Consider the following 18698-nt stretch of genomic DNA (forward strand, 5'->3'; position numbering starts at 1 on the left):
CTGGGGATCGGGAAGAGAGACTCACTGGGAATCAGGGGAGAGAATCACTGGGGATCGGGGGAGAGTCACTGGGGATCGGGGGAGACTCACTGGGGATCAGGGGGAAAGCCACTGGGGATCAGGAGAGACTCACTGGGGATCGGGGAGGCTCACTGGGGATCGGGGGAGAGACTCACTGGGGATCGGGGGAGAGACTCACTGGGGATCGGGGAGAGACTCACTGGTGATCGGGGGAGAGTCACTGGGGATCGGGGGGAGAGACTCACTGGGGATCGGGGAGAGACTCACTGGGGATCGGGGAGAGACTCACTGGGGATCGGGGGAGAGACTCACTGGGGATCGGGGAGAGACTCACTGGGGATTGGGGAGAGACTCACTGGGGATCAGGGGAGACTCACTGGGGATCAGGGCGAGAGTCACTGGGGATCAGGAGAGACTCACTGGGGATCGGGGAGGCTCACTGGGGATCGGGGGAGAGACTCACTGGGGATCGGGGGAGAAACTCACTGGGGATCGGGGAGAGACTCACTGGGGATCGGGGGAGAGACTCACTGGGGATCGGGGAGGACTCACTGGGGATCGGGGAGAGTCACTGGGGATCGGGGGAGACTCACTGGGGATCAGGGGGAGACTCACTGGGGATCGGGGAGAGACTCACTGTGGATCGGGGGAGAGATTCACTGGGGATCGGGGAGAGACTCACTGGGGATCGGGGAGAGACTCACTGGGGATCGGGGAGAGACTCACTGGGGATCGGGGGAGACTCACTGGGGATCGGGGGAGAGACTCACTGGGGATCAGGGGGAGACTCACGGGGGATCGGGGAGGCTCACTGGGGATCGGGGGAGACTCACTGGGGATCAGGGGGAGACTCACTGGGGATCGGGGGGAGACTCACTGGGGATCGGAGGAAGACTCACTGGGGATCAGGGGGGACTCACTGGGGATCGGGGAGAGTCACTGGGGATTGGGGGAGACTCACTGGGGATCAGGGGGAGACTCACTGGGGATCGGGGAGAAACTCACTGGGGATCGGGGAGGGACTCACTGGGGATCAGGGGGGACTCACTGGGGATCGGGGAGAGTCACTGGGGATCGGGGGAGACTCACTGGGGATCAGGGGGAGACTCACTGGGGATCGGGGAGAAACTCACTGGAGATCGGGGGGGAGAGACTCACTGGAGATCGGGGGAGAGACTCACTGGGGATCAGGGGGAGACTCACAGGGGATCGGGGAGGCTCACTGGGGATCGGGGGAGACTCACTGGGGATCAGGGGGAGACTCACTGGGGATCGGGGGGAGACTCACTTGGGATCGGAGGGAGACTCACTGGGGATCAGGGGGGACTCACTGGGGATCGGGGAGAGTCACTGGGGATCGGGGGAGACTCACTGGGGATCAGGGGGAGACTCACTGGGGATCGGGGAGAAACTCACTGGGGATCGGGGAGGGACTCACTGGGGATTGGGGGGAGAGACTCACTGGAGATCGGGGGGAGAGACTCACTGGAGGTCGGGGAGAGACTCACTGGGGATCGTGGGGAGAGTATCTCTGGGGATCGGGGGAGAGACTCACTGGAGATCGGGGGAGAGACTCACTGGGGATCGTGGGGAGAGTATCACTGGGGATCGGGGGAGAGACTCACTGTGATTCGGGGGGAGAGTCTCACTGGGGATCGGGGGGAGACTCACTGGGGATCGGGGGGGAGAGACTCACTGGGGATCGGGGGAGACTCACTGGGGATCGGGGAGAGACTGGGGATCAGGGGAGAGTCACTGGGGATCAGGGGGGCGAGACTCACTGGGGATCGGGGGAGAGACTCACTGGGATCGGGGAGGAGACTCACTGGGGACCGGGGGGAGAGACTTACTGGGTTTCGGGGGGAGAGACTCACTGGGGATCGGGGGAGAGGCTCACTGGGGATCGGGAGGGAGACTCACTGGTGATAAAGGGAGACTCACTGGGGATCGGTGGAGACTCACTGGGGATCGGGGGGAGAGACTCACTGAGGATCGGGGGGAGAGACTCACTGGGGATCGGGGGCAGAGACTCACTGGGGATCGGGGAGGAGAGACTCACTGGGGATCGGGGAGAGACTCACTGGGGATCGGGGGGAGAAACACACTGGGTTTCGGAAGGAGAGTCTCACTGGGTTTTGGGGGGGGGAGACTCACTGGGGATCGTGGGGGAGAGACTCACTGGGTTTCGGCGGGGAAAGACTCACTGCGTTTTGGGGGGAGAGACTCACTCGGGATCGGGGGGCTGACTCACTGGGGATCGGGGGGGGAGACTCACTGGGGTTCGGGGAGACTCACTGGGGATCGGGGGGAGACCCACTGGGGATCAGGGGGAGACTCACTGGGGATCGGGGGGAGACTCACTGGCGATCGGGGGGAGATTCACTGGGGATCAGGGGGGAACTCACTGGGGATCGGGGAGAGTCACTGGGGATCGGGGGAGACTCACTGGGGATCAGAGGGAGACTCACTGGGATCGGGGAGAGACTCACTGGGCATCGGGGAGGGACTCACTGGGGATCGGGGGGAGAGACTCACTGGAGATCGGAGGAGAGGCTCACTGGGGATCGGGGAGACACTCACTGCAGATCGGGGAGAGACTCACTGGGGATCGTGGGGAGAGTCTCATTGGGGATCGGGGGAGAGACTCACTGGGGTTCGGGGGGAGAGCCTCACTGGGGATCGGGGGGAGACTCACTGGGGATCGGGGGGAGAGACTCACTGGGGATCGGGGGAGAGGCTCACTGGGGATCGGGAGGGAGACTCACTGGGGATAAAGGGAGACTCACTGGGGATCGGTGGAGACACACTGGGGGTCGGGGGGAGAGACTCACTGGGGATCGGGGGAGACTCACTGGGGATCGGGGGGGAGAGACTCACTGGGGATCGGGGGAGAGACTCACTGGGGATCGGGGGGGAGAGACTCACTGGGGATCAGGGCGAGACCCACTGGGGATCGGGGGGAGAGACTCACTGGCGGTCGGGGGAGACTCACTGGTGATTGGGGGGAGAGACTCACTGGGTTTCGGGGGGAAAGACTCACTGCGTTTCGGGGGAAGAGATTCACTCGGGATCGGGGGGGAGACTCACTGGGGATCGGGGGGAGCGACTCACTGGGGATCGGGGAGAGACTCACTGGGGATCGGGGAGAGACTCACTGGGGATCGGGGGGGAGGAGACTCGCTGGGGATCGGGGGGGAGACTCAGTAGGGATCGGGGGAGACTTACTGGGGATCGGGGAGAGACCCACTGGGGATCAGGGGGAGACACACTGGGGATCGGGAAGAGAGACTCACTGGGAATCGGGGGAGAGAATCACTGGGGATCGGGGGGGAGGAGACTCGCTGGGGATCGGGGGGGAGACTCACTGGGGATCGGGAAGAGAGACTCACTGGGAATCGGGGGAGAGAATCACTGGGGATCGGGGGAGAGTCACTGGGGATCGGGGGAGACTCACTGGGGATCAGGGGGAAAGCCACTGGGGATCAGGAGAGACTCACTGGGGATCGGGGAGGCTCACTGGGGATCGGGGGAGAGACTCACTGGGGATCGGGGGAGAGACTCACTGGGGATCGGGGAGAGACTCACTGGTGATCGGGGGAGAGTCACTGGGGATCGGGGGGAGAGACTCACTGGGGATCGGGGAGAGACTCACTGGGGATCGGGGAGAGACTCACTGGGGATCGGGGGAGAGACTCACTGGGGATCGGGGAGAGACTCACTGGGGATTGGGGAGAGACTCACTGGGGATCAGGGGAGACTCACTGGGGATCAGGGCGAGAGTCACTGGGGATCAGGAGAGACTCACTGGGGATCGGGGAGGCTCATTGGGGATCGGGGGAGAGACTCACTGGGGATCGGGGGAGAGACTCACTGGGGATCGGGGGAGAAACTCACTGGGGATCGGGGAGAGACTCACTGGGGATCGGGGGAGAGACTCACTGGGGATCGGGGAGGACTCACTGGGGATCGGGGAGAGTCACTGGGGATCGGGGGAGACTCACTGGGGATCAGGGGGAGACTCACTGGGGATCGGGGAGAGACTCACTGTGGATCGGGGGAGAGATTCATTGGGGATCGGGGAGAGACTCACTGGGGATCGGGGAGAGACTCACTGGGGATCGGGGAGAGACTCACTGGGGATCGGGGGAGACTCACTGGGGATCGGGGGAGAGACTCACTGGGGATCAGGGGGAGACTCACGGGGGATCGGGGAGGCTCACTGGGGATCGGGGGAGACTCACTGGGGATCAGGGGGAGACTCACTGGGGATCGGGGGGAGACTCACTGGGGATCGGAGGGAGACTCACTGGGGGTCAGGGGGGACTCACTGGGGATCGGGGAGAGTCACTGGGGATCGGGGGAGACTCACTGGGGATCAGGGGGAGACTCACTGGGGATCGGGGAGAAACTCACTGGGGATCGGGGAGGGACTCACTGGGGATTGGGGGGAGAGACTCACTGGAGATCGGGGGGGAGAGACTCACTGGAGATCGGGGGAGAGACTCACTGGGGATCGTGGGGAGAGTATCTCTGGGGATCGGGGGAGAGACTCACTGGAGATCGGGGGAGAGACTCACTGGGGATCGTGGGGAGAGTATCACTGGGGATCGGGGGAGAGACTCACTGGGATTCGGGGGGAGACTCTCACTGGGGATCGGGGGGAGACTCACTGGGGATCGGGGGGGAGAGACTCACTGGGGATCGGGGGAGACTCACTGGGGATCGGGGAGAGACTGGGCATCAGGGGAGTGTCACTGGGGATCAGGGGGGTGAGACTCACTGGGGATCGGGGGAGAGACTCACTGGGATCGGGGAGGAGACTCACTGGGGACCGGGGGGAGAGACTTACTGGGTTTCGGGGGAGAGACTCACTGGGGATCGGGGGAGAGGCTCACTGGGGATCGGGAGGGAGACTCACTGGTGATAAAGGGAGACTCACTGGGGATCGGTGGAGACTCACTGGGGATCGGGGGGAGAGACTCACTGAGGATCGGGGGGGAGAGACTCACTGGGGATCGGGGGCAGAGACTCACTGGGGATCGGGGAGGAGAGACTCACTGGGGATCGGGGAGAGACTCACTGGGGATCGGGGGGAGAAACACACTGGGTTTCGGAAGGAGAGTCTCACTGGGTTTTGGGGGGGGGAGATTCACTGAGGATCAGGGGGGAACCCACTGGGGATCGGGGAGAGTCACTGGGGATCGGGGGAGACTCACTGGGGATCAGAGGGAGACTCACTGGGGATCGGGGAGAGACTCACTGGGCATCGGGGAGGGACTCACTGGGGATCGGGGGGAGAGACTCACTGGAGATCGGAGGAGAGGCTCACTGGGGATCGGGGAGACACTCACTGCAGTTCGGGGAGAGACTCACTGGGGATCGTGGGGAGAGTCTCATTGGGGATCGGGGGAGAGACTCACTGGGGTTCGGGGGGAGAGCCTCACTGGGGATCGGGGGGAGACTCACTGGGGATCGGGGGGAGAGACTCACTGGGGATCGGGGGAGAGGCTCACTGGGGATCGGGAGGGAGACTCACTGGGGATAAAGGGAGACTCACTGGGGATCGGTGGAGACACACTGGGGATCGGGGGGAGAGACTCACTGAGGATCGGGGGGGAGAGACTCACTGGGGATCGGGGGGAGAGACTCACTGGGGATCGGGGGAGACTCACTGGGGATCGGGGGGGAGAGACTCACTGGGGATCGGGGGAGAGACTCACTGGGGATCGGGGGGGAGAGACTCACTGGGGATCGGGGCGAGACCCACTGGGGCTCGGTGGGAGAGACTCACTGGCGGTCGGGGGAGACTCACTGGTGATCGGGAGGAGAGACTCACTGGGTTTCGGGGGGGAAAGACTCACTGCGTTTCGGGGGAAGAGATTCACTCGGGATCGGGGGGGAGACTCACTGGGGATCGGGGGGAGCGACTCACTGGGGATCGGGGAGAGACTCACTGGGGATTGGGGGGGACACACTGGGGATCGGGGGAGAGACTCAGTAGGGATCGGGGGAGACTTACTGGGGATCGGGGAGAGACCCACTGGGGATCAGGGGGAGACTCACTGGGGATCGGGAGGAGACTCGCTGGGGATCGTGGGGGAGACTCACTGGGGATCGGGAAGAGAGACTCACTGGGAATCGGGGGAGAGAATCACTGGGGATCGGGGGAGAGTCACTGGGGATCGGGGGAGACTCACTGGGGATCAGGGGGAAAGTCACTGGGGAACGGGCAGAGACTCACTGGGGATCGGGGAGAGACTCACTGGTGATCGGGGGAGAGTCACTGGGGATCAGGGGAGACTCACTGGGGATCAGGGCGAGAGTCACTGGGGATCGGGGAGGCGCACTGGGGATCGGGGGAGAGACTCACTGGGGATCGGGGGAGAGTCTCACTGGGGATCGGGGGAGAGACTCACTGGGGTTCATGGGGAGAGTCACTGGGAATCGGGGAGACTCACTGGGGATCGGGGGGAGAGACTCACTGGGGATCGGGGAGGGACTCAGGGGATCGGGGGAATGACTTACTGGCGATCGGGGGAGAGTCACTGGGGATCGGGGAGAGACTATGTGTGCGTGTGTGTAACTGTGTGTGTGTGTAACTGTGTGTGTGTAACTGTGAGTGTGTAACTGTGTGTGTGTGTAACTGTGTGTCTGTGTGTGTGTGTAACTGTGTGTGTGTAACCGTGTGTGTGTGCGTGTGTGGGGGGGGGTTTACTGTGTATGTATGTGTGTAAATGTGTGTGTGTAACTGTGTGTGTAAGTGTGCATGTGTGTGTAACTGTGTGTGAAACTGTGTGTGTGTATAACTGTGTGTGTGTGTGTGTAACTGTGTGGGTGTGTGTGTGTGAAACTGTGTGTGTGTGTAACTGTGTGTGCGTGTAACTGTGTGTGCGTTTGTGTGTAACTGTATATGTGTATAACTGTGTGTGTGCGTGTAACTGTGTGCGTGTAACTGTCTGTGTGTCCGTAACTGTGTGTATGTGTGTGTGTAACTGTGTGTGTGTGTAACTGTGTGTGTGTGTAACTGCATGTGTGTAACTGTGTGTGTAACTGTGTGTAACTGTGTACGTGTGTGTAACTGTGTGTGTGGGTGTGTGTAACTGTGTGTGTGTAACTGTGTGTGTGTAACTGTGCGTGAAACTGTGTGTGTGCGTAACTGTGTGTGTGTGTAACTGTGTGTGTGTAACTGTGTGTTACTGTGTGTGTGTGTGTGTAACTGCGTGTGTGTTGGTGTGCGTGTAACTGTGTGTGTGTAACTGTGTGCATGTGTGTGTAACTGTGCGTGTGTAACTGTGTGTGTGTGTAACTGTGTGTGTGTCTAACTGTGTGTGTATGTAACTGTGTGTGCATGTAACTGTGTGTGTAACTGTGTGTGTAACTGTGTGTGTGTGTCTGTAACTGTGTGTGTGTGTGTAACTGTGTGTGTGTGTAACTGTGTGTGTGTGTGTGTAACTGTGTGTGTGTGTAACTGTGTGTGTGTGTGTGTAAAACTGTGTGTGTGTGTAACTGTGTGTGTGTGTAACTGTGTGTGTGTGGGTGTGTGTGTGTGTGTGTGTGTGTGTGTAAAACTGTGGGGTGTGTGTGACATCATCAAAATAAACTAATCTCTTCACAAATTTAGATGAAGATCTCAACACCGAGATATTTCCGTTCTGCTCCATGGAAACAAATATGGCGGATTCTCCGCTTCACGGCACCGGAAGTGCGATCGGGCGGAGAATCGGGTGGAATGCACAAATCGAGGTTTGTGCCCGGCACTGATTCCGACGCCAGGCTCCAGTCCCTCCCTGGCGGTGAAATCAAAGTTTGTGCCCTGCAGCGGGGCCCAAGTAACACCCTCATTTACATAGATTTAAATCTAATCAGCGGATTGGACACAATATGCTCCGCCCTTCCACGATGCTCCGCCCCTCTCAGGCAGACGTCACGCGGGTGTGAATTAGTGCAAGTATTTACAAACGGGGACTGGGCTCCATGGCTGCTGAGGGGCAGAGAGAGGGGAAAAAACCCTCAAAAAGCCTCAATAATTGTGGGACTTGCTGGGGGGGCTGCCTTTGCCGGGGGGAGTAACGGGGAGCGACTTGGTGACAGGTCTGTGCACTCGGGGTGTCCCCCTCGGGATCGGGGTGGCCTGGCTCAGACCCCCATTGCTGCAGTCTGGGTTTTAAACACACCCCTTTGGTGCTACTCACAGGCCCCTGGCTGCTCTCTCTGCTGACTGCTCACTGTGTCCTGGAAATGTTCACAGAGCCTCTGGTCATTTGGGAGCCACCCAGGCCGCCCCTCTGGAAAGCCTCAGACCCCGGCTGAGCCATCACCGGGATGGGCGTGGCCAAGCTCAATCAGTGACACACCAGGTGCTGCCACTCCTCAGTTCACTCATCAGAAGCTCAGCCCCACTGCAGGGGAAGCAGGGGAATAGCAGAGCTCACCCCAAACAAAGCACACAGGCACCCAGGTGGCCCTGTGTGGGGAATGTATAGTGCTAATAATTCACCAGTGCATTTGTATCATGTTCTGCTGTTGTGTTATGTTGTTAACCCCGTGGGCTCCACCTATGGGCCATTGTGTGGCTTCACCCACAGGGGGATATGTTGGGGCATGTACGGGCTCCGCCCATGGCTCCTCCCCTTGAAAGGAAGTATAAAGAGCAGCTGACCTGCAGGCGGTTTCCAGTATTGTACCAGTCGCAGGCAGGCACTGTTCTAAACTGATTAAAACCACGGTTTACTTCTCCTCGTGTCTTTGAGTGAATTGGTGGTTGCATCAGACTGCTAGCTGACAAGGGCACTGCCAGGCTGTCACTGCCAATGTGCCAAGCTGCCATTTTCTGTGTGCTGGTGATCGGGCTGGGGGTGTCCACCGTGTGTGTTGCGGGGGGAGCTGGGGACCCTCCCAAAGTGAGTTGGTGCTTGGGAGGGGGGGGGGTGTCGGGGTGGCGTCGGTGGCCTGGGAGATCGGGATATCATTTTAAAATGGCGTCCCGATCTCTCGCTGCACTGAGGAGTTCGGGCGAGCGGAGCTCCTCACTGCACAAAACGGGGCGATGAGCGGCCTCGGCCCCGCGTTCCCCACAGGCACCTTACCCAACGTGGGGGGCGTTTTATCGCCATGTGTTTCTCGGCACTGTGAGCGCCGGGAAACACACGGTTAAATACGATCACTCCGGGATTTTCGGGGAGGAAAGGTTCAGCTGGGAATGGCGGCGTTTCCACTTGCTGAAGTTTGTAAAGGATCGATGGGTTCTGGAGACAGAGCTTCATCTGAGAGTTCCTGTATTGGTGATGTTTAGGGAGCTGACAGTTTCAGCTGACCGAGCTGGGAATGATGTTTAGAAAGTGGATTAGGTGCATGAATCAGACTTTAATTCCAATCAGGACCATTTTTATCCTCATTTCTTTATAACAAAGCTCTTAAACATTCTCTCTGCCGACGGATTCTCCGTTGCGCCGGCAGCGCTCCCACGCCCACGGGTTTCCCGGCGGTGTGGGGTGGCCACAATGGGCAATCCCATTGGCAGGTGGCGGAGATGGAGAATCCCGCTGCCGGTGAGGGCCGCTGCCCAGGAAAAGGGGGCTGGCGGACCGGAGAATCCCGCCCGGTGTCTTTGATATTTATATGGATAATGATTGAAATATAAGATCTAAACCAGGACAGAGGAACTTATCTGAGTTTTACCAGGGTTAATGACATCCAGCATTTCTCTCCACACTGGGAACGGGAAAGGGCTGTTGAATTTTCCGATGGACAGGACATCATCTGCTAGTGACAGCTGTTTAACCTCATCGCTAATCCTGTAAATATTAAAGAGTTGATTATAAATTGACCACAAACACTTTGCTGAGTAATTTTACCAACTTGCCCTGAGTTTCAGTAAAGTTCATGTCCTACCTCCTCTTCCGAGATGCTACCTCCTGAAATAAACAAAACACAAATCTGAGTTGACAGAGACGGACTGTCTATATCCAGAAAGCAGAAATGACCCTCACATTATTACAAGCTGCTGTGAATTGTAAATTCCCATTGCTGCAGACATGGAATAGAAAGAGGATGTTACACAAAGGATATTGAAGCACAGGAGAAAGTATCAAAAAGATTGACAGCAACTGAGAGGCTTCAACTAACAGCAAAGATTGATCAACTTTCCTGTAGAAAAGAGAAGACCTGATAGAGATCTTTCAAATGATGGAAGGGGTCGGGTTTGATAGATTCAGTGAAGATGTTTACACTGTAGAGAATCCAGAAATAGGGATAGAAACATAATATATGTCATGATATAGTAGCACGGTAGCACAAGTGGCTAGCACTGTGGCGTCACAGCGCCAGGGTCCCAGGTTCGATTCCCCACTGGGTCATTAACTGTGCGGAGTCTGCATGTTCTCCCCGTGTCTGCGTGGGTTTCCTCCGGGTGCTCCGGTTTCCTCCCACAGTCCAAAGACGTGTAGGTTAGGTGGATTGGCCATGCTAAATTTCCCTTAGTGTCCAAAAAGGTTTGGAGGGTTGTTGGGTTATGGGATTAGAGTGGAAGTGAGGGTTTAAGTGGGTCAGTGCAGACTCGATGGGCCGAATGGTCTCCTTCTGCACAGTATGTCTATGTTATGCAAACATGCAGCTAATGAACACATAGAATTTGGACACGACCAATGAGCAGTCAGGACACTGAGGGGTGGTATCTCACTATAAAAGGGATGAGGCACTCACACCCCGCCTCTTTCCACAGACCAACATCTACAGAGTGAGACAGGGTGTATCCTCAGCATCACACCCCAGCACGTGGCTTAGAGCAAGGCTGGTTCAGTTAGACTGAGTTACTACATTTAGATTAGCCGAGAGTCGAACTCATTGAGAACTGTGCTAATAGTTCAATAAAACACATTGAACTCACTTCAAAGTTTGGAGCAACCTTTACTCAAAACTGCATCAAGTGGCAGCTTGTGTTCTTCCAAATTACATAACACAACCATAAAGTTACAAATAAATCCAATCGGGAGTTCAGGAGAAACTTCTTTGCCGAGAGAGTGATGGGAATGTGGAACTCACTGTCACACGGGGTGGAATTTACTCCAGTCTGTCACAGCAGCGAGCATGGTGTCCGGACACAGGGAATCACACGAGAGGACACGGCTCAGTCTGTCGATGGCAGGAAAACCTCCCGGGATTAAGTCAGAGTCGGGAAGGGGTCAATGCACCGGACTAGCGGCAGGAAGTTAATTAGTCTCATTAATGAGTCTGTGAAGCCAGTTTAAACCTGATTCCAACATCATTAACTGCTGCTTTTCCAATTCAGTTTAAACCCCATGGGTTGGATTTTATGAGGATCCCAATTCCCGCGATCGGGAACGCCGTGACCCTGGGATTGAAAATGACTGTGTAAAGAGATTGAAAGGTGCTGAGCACTGACCCTCCAGCAGGATGGCTTCAGGAAATGTGTTTGTGATATTCCGATAAGAATCATCATTAAAAGGACAAGATCCAAGGGTCTGGCACTGCAGCCAAGAAGGAGGGTCAAGAACGGTCAACCTGGCTCCCGGGCCTACAATTCACACCAGAAGGAGCAGCCGGGTGGGGAATTGTAATTTATCAGCCAAATCCGAGGGGGATTGGGGCTGAGGTTTTAAAATAACTTCAGTGTAACATCCAAATCCGGGGGGGATTTGGGTTTGAATTGAGGAACGTTTGGGCTGAAATGTGGGGTTTTGTCTGTGGTTTTTCAGGAGAGGCTTTTGTGGTAATACCAGGTATTGCGGTACCTGAGAGGTGGATGACCATTGGCTAGACCCAGGAGTCTACCATTGGCTGATGTACATAGCTCCGCCCTGAGAGGCGGAGTATAAGAACCAATGCCGTCCCAGCAGCCTTCACGTTCTGTATCGAAGCTGCTGGAGAACAGTTCTAGCTGATTAAAGCCTATTAGTTATGACTCACCTTGTCTCGAGAGTAATTGATTGCGCATCAATTTAATCTGCTACAACTTCAGTTGAAAGGATGGATCTCCGTATCAAACCGGAGTGCCTTCAGCTCAGCCCCCACGCGAACAACTCTGCTGCTATCTTCAAACATTGGCTGGCGTGCTTTAAGGGCTACCTCGACACGGCCGCCGACAGCCCCACGGAAAGACAAAAGATGCACCTTCTACGCTCGCGGGTCAGCACTGGGATCTACCCTCTGATCGAGGAGGCAGAGAATTGTGCTGCAGCGATCGAGCTGCTAGAAGGACATTATATCCGCCCTGTGAACCAGATCTATGCTCGTCACCTGCTGGCGACTAGGAGACAAAGCCCCGAGAAAACGTTGGAAGACTTCTACCGGGCGCTGCTGGTGCTGGGCCGAAACTATGGCTGCCCGCCAGTTTCGGGGAACGAGCACATGGAACTTTTGATCAGGGATGCTTTCGTGGCATGTATGACCTCCCCCGCTATCCGCCGAAGGCTCCTAGAAATGGACACTCTTGAACTGACTGAGGCACGGGCCCTGGCTGGATCCATGGACGTTGTGTATAAAAACGCGCTGGCTTTTGCTCCCGGACGCGCGGCGGCCCCCTGGGCTGTGTGGCACCCCTCTGCGGCAGCCCCTCAGACCTTCCCCCTGACCCCGCAAGCCTGTGCGGCGAGACGGCCCGCTACCGCCGCCGGACAACGCTGTTTCTTCTGCGGGCAGGTGAATCATCCCTGCCCGCGCTGCCCGGCCCGCACCGCCACCTACAAAGGGTGCGGCAAGAAGGGCCACGATGTCGGGGTCTGCCAGGCCCGCGCTGTGGCCGCGGTCTCCAGCAACTATCGGCAGCCCCCCTTTCAGGCCCTGGCCGTCCAGCGCCCACCGCCACCCCCCTATCCTCAGGCCGCGTGCGACCTGCGGGCGCGGCCATTTTGCCCCCCGGCCACGACGCTGGACGGTTGGGCGCCGGCAATTTGTCCGTCGCCGCCACCATCTTCTTCATCCCCGGACTCCATGTGCAACCCATGGCTGGCGCCATCTTGGATCGGGCCTCAGGCCCCGGCACAGCCGACTACACGCTGCCCGACCAGAACTCGAACTCTCCATTACTGCAGCTGGCCTCGGTGACTCTGGACCAGAGTCGGCCCCGGACACTTGTGAAAGCTACAACGACGATCTCCATCATCAACGGCCACGTGACGTCGTGCTTGATCGACTCTGGGAGCACGGAAAGCTTTGTTCACCCCGACACGGTAAGGCGCTGTTCTCTTGTCACCCATGCCGTTCACCAAAGGATCTCCTTGGCCTCCGGGTCACACGCAGTGGAGATAAAGGGGTTCTGCCTAGCGAACCTCACTGTCCAAGGCAGGGAATTCCGCAATTTCCGCCTGTACGTCCTGCCGCACCTCTGCGCAGCCACCCTCCTTGGGCTGGATTTCCAGTGCCATCTGCAAAGCCTGACCGTTAAATTTGGCTGCCCTATACCCCCCCTTACTGCCTGCGGCCTCGCGACCCTTAAGGTCGACCCACCCTCCCTGTTTGCGAACCTCACCCCGGATTGCAAACCCGTCGCCACCAGGATCAGACGGTACATTGCCCAGGACCGGACCTTTATCAGGTTGGAGGTCCAAGGGCTGCTGAGGGAAGGGATCATCGAAGCGAGTAACAGTCCCTGGAGAGCTCAAGTAGTGGTGGTAAAGACAGGGGAGAAACATAGGATGGTCACTGACTACAGCCAGACCATCAACAGATTTACGCAGCTGGATGCGTACCCTCTCCCCCGTATAGGCGACCTGGTGAACAGGATCGCGCAATACAAGGTTTTCTCCACGGTGGATCTCAAGTCTGCCTACCACCAGCTACCCCTCCGTCATGGTGACCGCCAGTACACTGCCTTCGAAGCAAATGGGCGGCTCTATCACTTTTTAAGGGTTCCCTTCGGTGTCACGAACGGGGTCTCGGTCTTCCAACGAGAGATGGACCGAATGGTTGACCGGTACGGCTTACGCGCAACATTCCCGTATTTTGATAACGTCACCATCTGCGGCCATGACCAGCAGGACCACGACACCAATCTCTGAAAATTTCTCCAGACCGCGAATACCCTTAATCTGGCTTACAATAAGGATAAATGCGTGTTTAGCACCGACTGTTTAGCCATTCTGGGCTACGTAGTGCGAAGTGGAGTTGTAGGCCCCAACCCTGAGCACATGCGCCCCCTCATGGAGTTCCCCCTCCCTCACTGCCCCAAGACCCTAAAGCGCTGCCTCGGCTTCTTCAGATATTATGCACAGTGGGTCCCCAATTTCACAGACAAGGCTCGACTCCTGATCCAGTCCACAACCTTCCCCCTGTCGACGGAGGCCCGCCAGGCCTTCTGCCGCATCAAAGCAGACATTGCTAAAGCCACGATGCGCGCCATCGACGAGTCACTCCCCTTCCAGGTCGAGAGCGATGCGTCCGACGTAGCTCTGGCGGCCACCCTCAACCAAGCGAGCAGGCCCGTGGCTTTCTTCTCCCGGACTCTCCATGCTTCCGAAATTCGCCACTCTTCGGTCGAAAAAGAGGCACAGGCCATAGTAGAAGCTGTGTGACACTGGAGGCATTACCTGGCCGGCAGGAGATTCAATCTCCTCACGGACCAACGGTCGGTTGCCTTCATGTTCGATAATGCACAGCGGGGCAAGATTAAGAACAACAAGATCTTGCGGTGCAGGATCGAACTCTCCACCTCCAATTACGAGATCTTGTACCATCTGGGGAAGCTGAACGAGCCTCCTGATGCCCTGTCCCGCGGCACTTGTGCCACCGCACAAGTGGACCGCCTCCGATCATTCCACGAGGACCTCTGCCACCCGGGGGTCACTCGTCTCTGTCATTTTATCAATACCCGCAACCTGCCCTCCTCCATCGAGGAGGTCAGGTCCGTCACCAGGGACTGCCAAATCTGCGGGGAGTGCAAACCGCACTTCTACCGGACAGAGAGGGCGCACCTGATAAAGGCTTCCCGTCCCATTGAACGCCTCAGTGTAAATTTCAAAGGCCCCCTCCCCTCCACCGACCGCAACACGTATTTCCTGAACGTGATTGACGAGTACTCCCAGTTCCCATTCGCAATACCCTGCCCAGACATGACCACAACCACCGTCATCAAGGCCCTCCAGGGTATCTTTACACTGTTCGGTTTCCCCGCATACATTCACAGTGATAGGGGGGTCCTCCTTTATGAGTGACGAACTGCGTCAATTCCTGCTCAGCAAGGGCATCGCCTCGAGCAGGAGGACCAGTTACAGCCCCCGGGGTAACGGACAGGTAGAGAGGGAGAACGGAACGGTCTGGAAGACCATCCTGCTAGCCCTATGGTCCAGGAATCTCACAGTCTCCCGCTGGCAGGAAGTCCTCCCAGTCGCCCTTCATTCCATCCGGTCGCTGCTCTGTACTACCACAAATCAGACACGTCATGAACGTCTCCTTGTTTTCCCCAGGAAGTCCTCCTCCGGGACCTCGCTCCCAACCTGGCTAGCGATACCCGGACCACCCATCCTGCTTCGGAACATGTGAGGGCGCACAAGTCGGACCCGTTGGTCGAGAGGGTCCACCTGCTGCACGCCAACCCCCAGTACGCCTATGTAGCGTTCCCTGACTGCCGCCAAGACACGGTCTCCCTTCGGGACCTGGCGCCCGCCAGAGCCCCACGCGCCCCCGCACCAGTGCCCCCACCCCCACACTCCCCGCAGCACCTGACCGGAGGGTCAGTACTACCGCCGCCCCTGCCTAGGCCCGAACAAGCACCAACGCCCCCTACAGGCGCGCCCCTGGCCACGTTTCGCCCAACAGCGCCGCCTAGGGGTGACGAAGCTGCCTAGGAGGACGAAACCACGTTCCCGGAATCGCAACCGCCTGTACCCCCATCAGGATCACCACCGAAGCCCAGACGCTCCAGAAGGATGACCAGGCCACCCGATCGACTGATTGCTGCACCATGAACACTTTGCTATTACCCTCGACATCACGGCACCTCAATACCTGGTCCTACCATGCGAAAGGCGACATTAACGCTGGCCATCACCCCGCCGGGCTCTTTTTTAATAGGGGGTGAATGTGGTAATACCAGGTATTGCGGTACCCGAGATGTGGATGACCATTGGCTAGACCCAGGAGTCTACCATTGGCTGATGTACATAGCTCCGCCCTGAGAGGCGGAGTATAAGTACCAATGCCATCCCAGCAGCCTTCACTTTCTGTATTGAAGCTGCTGGGGAACAGTTCCAGCAGATTAAAGCCTATTAGCTATGACTCACCTTGTCTCAAGAGTAATTGATTGCGCAGCAGCTTTTAAATAAGTTGTGGTGATTAGTGTGTTTATGTGGAAGTCGAGTTTAAATTGTGGAAGGATTTAAATCAGAAAAACCAATTATATGTTGTGTAATGTTATTTACACTATTTACAGCTCTTTGTATTCGGGTGTTGGGAGTGTTTTTACTAAACAACAAGTTTGTGATTGAGCCAATCCCTGTGTCTGTGTAATTTTGTTCTTTATAAAATCCTCAAGTCAAGAACCATCAGTCAGAGGAAACGGGGGCGTGAACCTCTTACAGTCCCTCGATCAGGTACACAGTGCAACTGAACAATGGCATTCCCGCTACATCCTCAATCCCACCACCTCGCCCTCACCCCCTCGCAGAATCCCACCAGTAACCCCAACAGGGTTTGATTTTCAGGCTTCCCGTATTGTGAGACCCCTGCTCATTGCTGGGGGAATACCAGTGACAGCAGGATGAGAACATTCATTGCCCTGTTAAGGGGCTGAATTGGTTACAGAAAGGCTGTCCCACAAGGCTTACCACCACGGACTTAATCTGTGTTGAGGTGGGCACAGTAAGAAGTCTTACAACACCAGGTTAAAGTCCAACAGGTTTATTTGGAATCATGAACTTTCGGAGCGTAGCTGCTTCATCAGGTGAGTGAAGCGGGAACTACCTCTTTGCTCACCTAATGAAGGAGCTATGCTCCAAAAGTTCGTGATTCCAAATAAACTTGTTGGACTTGTTGTAAGACTTCTTACTGTGCCCACCCCAGTCCAACGCCGGCATCTCCACATCATGTGTAGAGATGGAAAAACAACAGAAACTCCACACAGTGTTATTCCCCATGTCCCCTTCCACTCACCCCACACCCTGACTAAATGTACCCTGGGGGGAACAGTATTAAATTCCACCCACCCAGGGAAAGCCAGGGATACATTTAAGGAGAAGCTGGATACAGATGATGGAGAAAGGAACAGAAGGATATATTTACAGGGAAATGAAGTAGGATGGGAGGAGGCTCGTGTGGATCATGTTGTGACTGTGAACTTTCACTGAACGAAACTGAAATATAATCCCTCACCTTCAGAAATCTCACTCCGTCTTTTTGTTCCAACTGGTTTTCCAACTTTGAGAGTTTCTCCTGAATAGAATTTAAATTCTCCTGAATTTCACAAAGATTTTCCTCCATTGGTTTTAGAATTTTTTCCTCTTCTTCCCTGAGATCTCGGATGAAACGCTGCTCTTTCTCAGTGAGAATCTGGCGCATTTTAGTGAACTCGGATGTGATGTGGCTCTGCAGACTGACCGACTGTTTCTACAAGAAGAAACATTAAAAATAACATGTTTCTGTAATAAAAACAACAAAATAATGAATTAAATTTGGAAGCTCAGCACAGGGAGACTTTACCCTAATTTGGGAAATCTTCTGTTTCTGCTGCTGCTCCATTTCGAGAACCGTCGATTTCTTCTCTGTGAGAGAATCGAAGGAAGATTTCACCCCATTCTGGGATTGGGAGAGAAAATCAGAAAATAAAAGTTCGACCCTGAAAATGTGATCAGATAATCAGGGGATCAAATCTGTTCCCTTTTACCTTGTAGATTTTAACAGCTTCTTCAATCGGGATGAAGCGGTGTTCTCTGTGTTCCCGCGAATCTCTGCAAATCACACAGATCAATTTCTTGTCAGTTTCACAAAACAGCTTCAGTTCTTCCTGATGTTCCTCACAGTGAAGTTTACTTTCCTTCTCTTTCCCATTCAGCTTCAATTTTCGAGCTTTCTCAGCCAGATTCGCTAAGGCCCGACATCCTCTGAGGATTCTTTCTGGAAACTCCTGTCTACATTCCGGGCAGGAGTTTCTCTCCTCCTTTTCCCAACACTCGGTGATACAGGAGCGGCAGAAGTTGTGTCCACACTCCAGTGAAACCGGATCAGTGAAGAAATCGAGACAAATGGGACAAATTGCCTCCTCGGTCCAACTTTCCTCCTGCTGTCTGGAAGCCATGTTCACACTCAGCACTTCCTGATTCAAACCACTTTTTGTGTCGATGTTATTTACCTTCAGCTCAGTGATTTCCTGATGAAGTTCACTATTATGCTCAGGGTGTTAATATTGTTCACTTGTCTATTCCCCATCCACTTTTGCACAGAATGGCCAAACCTAGATCAGTCATCAGGAGAAACGAGCGAGAGGGCTGAACGAGAACAAGAGAACGCAGGAGAGGAGACTGCAAGTCCGGGGAGGGTGAAAGTCCGTGGAAGGTTGGGCACTGGGTGTGGCTGGACAGAGGATGGGAGGAGGTGGAGGTTTAACCCTGTGAGCGACAGGAATCCTGCTGCTCTCCTTCATATATATCTCCCTCAAAGCAACTCCCCAGGAGTGTATGTCTAAGGTGTGTTTAAACATATGGGTCGCACAAGCTGATCTGTATTGTACA

The 18698-nt window shown here is 56.0% G+C and overlaps 1 protein-coding gene across 1 annotated transcript in view; it reads right to left on the reverse strand.

Moving 5' to 3' along the window:
• Positions 1 to 18488, reverse strand: part of LOC140389167 (uncharacterized) — a 188978-nt gene extending 170490 nt beyond the window's left edge. The window contains exons 1-6 of the mRNA XM_072473328.1: positions 17855 to 18488; positions 17671 to 17766; positions 17344 to 17577; positions 9913 to 9935; positions 9671 to 9815; positions 9336 to 9339 (exon numbers count right to left, since the gene is read on the reverse strand). Of these exons, the coding sequence (XP_072329429.1) occupies positions 9336 to 9339; positions 9671 to 9815; positions 9913 to 9935; positions 17344 to 17577; positions 17671 to 17766; positions 17855 to 18265 (913 nt within the window). The 5' untranslated portion in view covers positions 18266 to 18488. The remainder of the gene's footprint in view (positions 1 to 9335; positions 9340 to 9670; positions 9816 to 9912; positions 9936 to 17343; positions 17578 to 17670; positions 17767 to 17854) is intronic.
• Positions 18489 to 18698: the final 210 nt, after the last annotated feature.

Source organism: Scyliorhinus torazame, chromosome 14, assembly GCF_047496885.1.
Source record: "Scyliorhinus torazame isolate Kashiwa2021f chromosome 14, sScyTor2.1, whole genome shotgun sequence".
NCBI lineage: Eukaryota > Metazoa > Chordata > Chondrichthyes > Carcharhiniformes > Scyliorhinidae > Scyliorhinus > Scyliorhinus torazame.